The sequence below is a fragment of the Festucalex cinctus genome, chromosome 9, assembly GCF_051991245.1.
Source record: "Festucalex cinctus isolate MCC-2025b chromosome 9, RoL_Fcin_1.0, whole genome shotgun sequence".
NCBI classification, from domain to species: Eukaryota; Metazoa; Chordata; class Actinopteri; order Syngnathiformes; family Syngnathidae; genus Festucalex; species Festucalex cinctus.
In genome coordinates this window covers 13,921,471-13,929,240 of record NC_135419.1, presented here as the reverse complement: position 1 = coordinate 13,929,240, position 7,770 = coordinate 13,921,471, and the positions used below count along the sequence as shown (strand labels likewise).

At 37.5% G+C, this 7,770-nt stretch overlaps 1 protein-coding gene across 1 annotated transcript; it reads right to left on the bottom strand.

Moving 5' to 3' along the window:
- Positions 1-429: 429 nt before the first annotated feature.
- ndfip1 (Nedd4 family interacting protein 1) lies at positions 430-7,647 on the bottom strand. The gene is made up of 8 exons (XM_077532483.1): positions 7,448-7,647; positions 6,344-6,437; positions 3,744-3,883; positions 3,574-3,661; positions 3,332-3,456; positions 2,680-2,746; positions 2,486-2,598; positions 430-1,842 (listed from the first exon to the last, which is right to left on the bottom strand). The coding sequence occupies exons 1-7, from the start codon at positions 7,481-7,483 to the stop codon at positions 2,492-2,494; spliced, it is 657 nt and encodes a 218-aa protein (XP_077388609.1). The 5' UTR covers positions 7,484-7,647; the 3' UTR covers positions 430-1,842; positions 2,486-2,491.
- Positions 7,648-7,770: the final 123 nt, after the last annotated feature.

Sequence of the window (7,770 nt, the reverse complement as noted above, 5' to 3'; positions counted from 1 at the left end):
CAAAAAATTACCATGTATAGTAAGGCTTTTTTTTTTTTATATCAAAAAATGACCATGTATAGTAAGGCATTTTTTTTCTATCAAAAAATGACCATGTATAGTAAGGCATTTTTTTTTCTATCAAAAAATTACCATGTATAGTAAGGCTTTTTTTTTTCTATCAAAAAATGACCATGTATAGTAAGGCATTTTTCTAGCTCATAAAAAATAAAAATGGTTTATCATAAAAAAGGGCATCCGTACACTTCAGTCAGTCATAGCAGTTTGCTTATCCAGAGCAAAATACTACAGTTAGCTGCCAAAACCTCTTTTAATTTTTAGTTTAATATCTTACCACCCTGTCTCATGTGAAATTGTTTTGTCAAAATAGTTCATGAATAAAGCGACCACGGTTGTTAGCAGAAAATAAGGAAAGACGACTCAGGAAAGGCAATTTTAAAGTGACATTTATTGAACTAAATATTCCCTTCTGTACAGCGTAATAACAACAAAACCTCACAGATGTCGCTCTACATCACTTGAAATGAGCATCAAAGCTGTGACAGCTAAGTTGAAATCATTAAGGCTAAAAAGAAAACTTGTGCTTCAATGGAGAATCCTTCGGACGTGCAAATCAGAATAGTCATTATCACACTCGGATTGTTGTTTCATTTTCAGGTCAAATGACGATTTATGGCTGTTGTGTTTTTTTGGGGGGAAAAAAGTGCGTCTGCATGATATTCTTTGATGGCGTTTTTGTTTTACCCACATTAAACCCCTGGCGCCTGCTCATTTTCAAATACATGAAAATAAAATGGACAAGGAAAAACAAAAAGTTACATTGCGAGTCACGTTTAAAGTGGCAAATAATCTCCAAAAACTTTCACGTTTGTTGTGATGCCAGCACAAGTGACTCTGAATATTGGTGCTTTGCTCATTTATCATCATGTTCTTTAACATCTCACATTGACTAAAAGTATTTCATCTGAATTATTGAACAGCAAAAACGGGCAAAAATCACGTGACACAAGGGTGCAATTTTCGACAAATGCACCTGAGTAGTACGAAACACGCATTACAAGCATGTACACTAAACCAGTGATTCCCAACCAATACTTTTTTGTGCCACACAAAAATTTCCAATTTCACTAAACTGGTATGAAAATTATTTACTATAAATAATGTATATTAGTTTGTCAATCTATGCCAGTGACATATAATGGCAGGCAGAACAAGTGGATGTCAGAAACTACAAATGCATTTGCCTGTCATATTTTTCATTTGTTTGTGTGCCTTGGCTCAATTAAAGGTTGGGAAACACTGCACTCGAGGGACATTCAAGTATTGGGAAACACTTCCTGTGTCCCAAAACTTTTGTCAATGTCGTCATTTGTCTTTACGTTGGAAAGAATGCCTCGAACGAGTCACTCGGGCCAGTTGAGTGAGCGATGTGGCGTCGTTGTTTACAGCGAGCTGTGCAAGTGTGAGCCTACATTAACAGTCACGAGAAAACCATGAGGTGGCGCTATAGAGTGAGCCGCATGCTTATATGGCGCATGTTGAATCATGAAAACCGGTGGCGACTTCGCATGAGTCATGCTTGTAATTCTAGCAAAAGCAATAGTAAGGCATCACTTATTGAACATTACACACAAGATGGAGATAACATGCGCCGCTAATGACTACACTGAGGGACGAGTACTGCTAATTGCGTTCCGTGAATACAATGGCAAACAAAAAAAAAAAAAAACAAGAAAAAAAAAAAATAAGTGTCAACTATTTCCTCATATGGTTTGTCCGCTAAAGAGCCGTCTTGATTTTCCGCGTCGTGTCGTCATGTCCTCGTCCTCCACATCCTTCCGGCTGAATTGAGAAAATAGAAAAGCTGTTAGTTGTCACACAGAAATAACTCATGTTTTAATTTATTTCTAACGTGGGTTAATATTTTGTTACTGTTTTATTATCTCTTTCACTCGCAGCCATTTTACTCACTGTTTTACTGGATTTTGACTAATTTTGCAAGGGCCACAGAATATTCTGTTCTATTGCTATAAAAACATGGAACCTACCAAAACAACATTAGAATCTCTTCTTTCATCAAGAAAAAAAATGTATTTGTATCCGTTTCAGTTTTGCAGCAATTGGCTACCTTTCATCATTATTCACAAACCTGTTGAAAACAATGGCAAAAAGATCTTGTTGCAACATGGCCCTGGCTGATCTCTTATACTCTGCTGCCAACTTCTGGCCGTTTTTTTGTAATAACTACCACTGCTTTAAGCAACCTCATCATGTCAGAAGCTGTATCAAAGCCTTCTATAGGCTCTTGCAAAAAAATAAAAATAAAAAAATAAAAAAATACAAAAAAACGTATAACTACATCTTTGGGAGTGAAGGACTAAGTCTTAAAAAACGTATTTATACGTTTTGGGGTTTGAATGGGTTATATAATGTAAAAAAAACAAAAAAAAAACACGTTACAATCCAGTAGCCACGCCGCGCCCACCTGGGTCTAATAGATGAAGAGCACCCTTGTTCGGGGTAGACTGGCGTAGGCGGGATCGGCCAGCTTGCGCACTCTGGAGTAGTTGACGAAGCCTCTGACGAACAACATGAAGCCTGCGATGCAAACAAAGACGGCTTTGCAACATTCTGTCTAAACTAAGAAAATAATTTTTTAAATATTTTTGTTTGACTCACCCAAGGCCAAGAACACCCACCACAGCCAGTACTGGCCATCAAAGTAGCCGGGGAAATAGGTGGAAAACTGTAGGAACAATTGTAAATAATAAGCTATCATACAATTCCGCAATGAAGAACTGCTTCTGCTTGCAATGAAGAATGCTTTGCTCTGTTCCCACTCACATTCACATAACCTGGCTATTTGAAGATGACTCAAAATGCTGAAGAACCACAACATCTAACGCAGCAAAATGGTTTGAGCCAGTCTGCTGAGGCTGCCTGTTTTCTGTTAAGAAATTATTGCAAACTTGACCACACGAACTCAGCAATCTTCCACTCACATGCACAACACATAGGCAAACAAGTACACTAAGTTCCAACTATGCCTTGCATTTGCATTTTTAGGTTTGGAACACCCATGTAACTAGGGGCGTGGAAAGGCAAATAAATAGAGAGGGTGAGGAGAGGAATCTTCAGAGTGCAGAAGTGAATTGTATCAGTCAGTTCCTGTCCTCGCGCACCCTGAATGAGTGTCTTCTCTCCTTTTTGTGTCGTGTTTAATAGATGTCAAACAGGTACACGACAAAAACTACAAACGGGCATCAAATCAACCAAACAAAACGTGCGCTGCCGTCCATATCCACAATTCAACATAATAACTCGCGCTCACCCTGACGATAAGAACCCATTTGATGAGGGACAAGCCGAAGCCCGAGATGGCGCCGTATCGACCGGCAGCTGACGTGGTCAAACAGAAGGACAAGAAGAAGCCGATCCAGTTGAAGAGGAATGCCACTGAAAGACAAAAAAAAAAAAAAAAAAAAAAAAAAAAAAAAAAAAAGAGTATTTTTATTTCAAATGGTGAAAATGGCGACTTTCCGGTGAAATAGGAAGCAGATGAATTCTGCTTACTGAAGAAAGTGAGCATGAATATGCCGTCGTTGCCTATTCGCAGCTGGTCAGCATCCTCGAAGTCGTCTCGGGCCACAAAGTCATCCTCCTGCAGGCAAGGAGCAAGTAAGTTACTGCTCTTTTGTCTTGTGGCAGTAAACGGATGAGCGGCGCCGGAGCCAAGAAAGTACCGTGACTCTTCCGGTGACGAGCGGGACGGCAGCCTCCACTTTGCTTCTCTCCGCTTCGTCGTAGGACGGCAAAGTGGTGGCGACGCTGTAGGACGGAGGGTTGGGGAATTGGCCGCCATCTTCCTTGTATTCAAAGAAAGCTGGCAAAGACATATGGCGTTTTTATTATTATTTTTTTTATAGTCACAAACAAATACATTTAACTGTAGTGAACGTAGCTAACACATTCGTGGTTCGTGGCGGTCAGAATTTCAGTTCTTTCCTCAAGTAACAAATTTATAACAAGTTCAAAACTGCTATTAACCTATGCTAACACTAGGAATGGGCGATTTTTTAAATAAAAATAAAAATACAATTTTTTTAAAATTGAAATCACTGTTTTCAAAATTTTGCATTATTCAATGAATTAGTACCGCATAAAAATAATACATTCCTGCTATGTGAATTTTGGCCTCTAGGGGCAGTGTGATGGACACATAGAGATACATGGAGACAAAAAGAGTAGGAGAAGAACATGGACAACTTCATTAAAGGGATACTTCACTTATTTAGACCATTATAGCAATAAAAAGTTAATATTTTGTCTATAATTAATCTGATACTTTCATTATTTTTCACGTACAAGTAGTACCTTTAATGTCAAATTTATTATAGGAAAAAATGGCTAAATAAAGTATCCCTTAATACATCATAACTCGTTTTTCACAGATTAGGAAGAATACAACTTTTCTGTATGTGTTCCTCACAAGGTTACTAGTTAATGAAATACTAAATAACTCCAACTAAAAGTGAAAAAAACAAACAAACAAACCAAAAACAATTTTTGTTAAAAAAATAAAAATGCTTTTTAAAAACACGAAAACTAACAAAAGCAAATTTTACCTTTATATGAGTTTATATTCATTTTTTTAAATAATAAAACTACTTAAAACTAAACAAAAAATCAAGCATTTTCATGAAAAAACTGCTCTAAAAACTAATTTAGACTAACTGAATTAAATTAATTAATTAATTTTCATTAATTGAATTTAAATAATTAAACTACATTTAAAAAAAAAAAGTTTAATGAAATTAAAAAAATATAAAAAATAACCATAATTAAAAATCCAGAACAGCCATTAGTGTGTAAAAATTCATTCTTTGAAGTTCCTTCCCGTGATGTCTAATGGAAATTTTTGCAAGCCGGCCAACAGGGTTCAACCATTGAGTGCTAGCATGAAACTGGCCATGTACCTAGAATGAACTATTTCTCGTGTGTGTAATCTTGTTTAGTTTTCCAGTGATTAAACTCCAACTGGTGCGTCCATAAACACCTTAAAGCACGCCCAAGGAAGGCAAAAACCAAATGTCGCATAGGAACTTGCATCGTAAGGTTTTTATGATCGTGAGAAGCCAAAATCAAAATCACAATAACATTTTGATTAATTGCCCAGCCCCATCTAATGCAGTATTGATGTCATAAGATAAATTATATAAAACAATCAAATAGAAAACATGAACGCAGCCCAAGTGTGCCTAACAACGTATTCTTACGCCACAAACTAGCACCGTTCGTGACCTCAAAACATCTTATATCTGTACCGCCATAACCGAGGACCTTCCGTATATGCCCATTTCCTAAGAGCAGAGCAAAGGAGGCAGCGGAGGGAATACATTAGGTTGTTATGCATCCATTACCGTTAATGGTCCATTCCATGCAAGGCAAGCCTTTCATGTGGCTGTCGTCCAACGGCGGCCGCCTTTGTGTTTTCCCCAAACACAAAGGCGGCAGTCAAGTGCGCCCGTGGACTCGCGCCCATTTACAACATGTATGATCTGTATGAAACTACACTGCTGCTGGAGATTTTGCATCCAAATTCGTCTGGAATATCAACGTAAGGACTATGTATGAAAAATGTGTTTACAAATCTGCCTTTAAACTTGATCATGCTCATGTAGATCGGCACACTGAGGGCTATTTTGAATCATTTGTGTTGTCAGATTTTTATTTTTTTTTTTATTTTAATAATTACAATTTGCAACTAACAAAAAGCCATATTTATCATTTACAAAAAAAAATTCATTTTTTTTTAAATACAGAAATCAGGAATTAGGCTTACGTTAAATGAAAATGTCAAATCTGTATTACATATGAATTGCACTTTTTAATTGAACTTCTGATGTATTGAGTTGTAGTAGTATGTGGCAGGTCTCTGGAGGACGACAGCAGATGCTGCTGACGTAGGAATTTGGATATAAACTAGCTAAAGTTATGACTTCCTGGAATGTTGTGACTTTTTTATCTTTATCTGGAATGCGTATTTTTCTTTTCTGTGTGGCTCCAATACTCCTTCCAATGTGCTACTCACACTCCACATAATAAAATCCATTTCTGACATAACGTTATTGTGACATATACTATTTGTCTGCCCACTTTCAAACCTCATTTTGTCCAACTGCATTCCAAATATCAAACATAGAAGCCAAGCAGCCGAACAGGAAGAGGTTAAAAAATAACTATACATAAATGTGCCAGACTTATTAATAAGCAGGTTTAGCATTTCTCCCAATTGTTTGTTCCAACTTGGACGACTACCTGTATGGGAATAAAGTTTCCATACCTGCATTAGCTGCGGCAACGCTGCTGTAAGGTGGGGGCGCATCCGGGGAAGGACCCTCTTGAGATGTCGGGAGCGGCTCCTCCTCGTTCACCAGCTGTGTGAGAAAGAACAACTTGTCAATACCAAAGCTCGACGTGCTGACGAGGAGGAATGCAATATTATCACATATCGATCAACAAAATAAAGACGAAATCAATATTAAATGTGCATAATATGCAACAACTCAACTCTACTAAATTCTGAATTATTTTAGTTTTTTGTTTGTTTAATATAAGTATTTTGGGAGATCCCAACCACTTCCATTTCCTGTATATAATATATAATGACTTACTGTTTGAACAACTTTTTCTGTCTTAATTTTCTTCCCTTCCCAATCGATTTTCAATATTCCCAGGCGGTCTACAACCTACAGTCTGGCGATTGACCAATCAGAGCCGATTACGGCAAAATAACGCTAGTAGGAGAGTTGTCGGTCACGGCAAAATAACCACTGTCCAAAAAAAAAGAAAAAAAAGAAAGAAAATCTGCCAAATTTTGCCGATTTTTCTCTCTGTCGTAAAGTTACACAAATACGAAAGGACAAACAGTCAAATGCTCTGCCTCTAATTCATATTTTTATTGTTGTGCTCAGGGGCAAAAAATAAGTTTTATTCATCATATGTATTTTTTAATTAATCGGTGAAATCAATCGCCTTTTGGAATTTTACTCTATCAGAATCGGAATCCGCCTTAAAAAAAAATAATAATAATAATCGGTCGGGCACTAGTTGTTACATAATAGCGTGTTACATACTTGCTAGATGTCATGCTCTAGAATTCGTATAGTTTGTATTATCTGACATCCTTTACCAAATAAAATTCGGCTCTGGTTTGCGAACAACAGCTAATGCTAACTAATGCTGGCGAATTAATACTACCGTGTCATGACGAATTAAAATGCGCTTGACGCGCTGTTCGTTATGCAATTTACGTGTTTTGTGTATGATTGAAGAGGAAAATTGCTATTTTTATTTTTTAATCAACTACGTGTTCGTTATCGCCAATGACGTGCTAACAGAGAGCTAACAGGCTAGCATTGTTCGATCATGCTGGACTACATTTTACCTCTTGATATCTCACGTTGCTGTTTTGCTCAGCCATCGCAGACGAAGAGTTGAGTGTTGATTAAAAAAAAATCCTCTTCCAACACTGGAGGTCAAGGTGAATCAGAACGGCCCTCGCCGCCGAACGAGGGAGTTGTTACGCTGCCTCAAATCGGCCACCTTCCTTCCTTCCTTCTCAAGCTCCTCCAACAAGATCTGATGATGCCTTCACGTTTTTCGGAAAATGCGCCATCCATTGTTGGAACGTCGCAGCTACACGAACTCGGTACAAATCTACAAATAAAAACTTAACACTACAGGCTGTATTGTCTTTTACTACAACTA

Excerpts from the sequence above, each read along its gene's own strand:
- ndfip1 (XM_077532483.1), bottom strand. The coding sequence starts at position 7,483 with ATGGCTGAGCAAAACAGCAACGTGAGATATCAAGAG. Across the intron at positions 3,662-3,743 it reads TCGTCACCGGAAGAGTCACG|GAGGATGACTTTGTGGCCCG; the intron begins GTACTTTCTTGG and ends CCTTGCCTGCAG. Across the intron at positions 2,599-2,679 it reads GTGGGTGTTCTTGGCCTTGG|GCTTCATGTTGTTCGTCAGA; the intron begins GTGAGTCAAACA and ends TTTGCATCGCAG.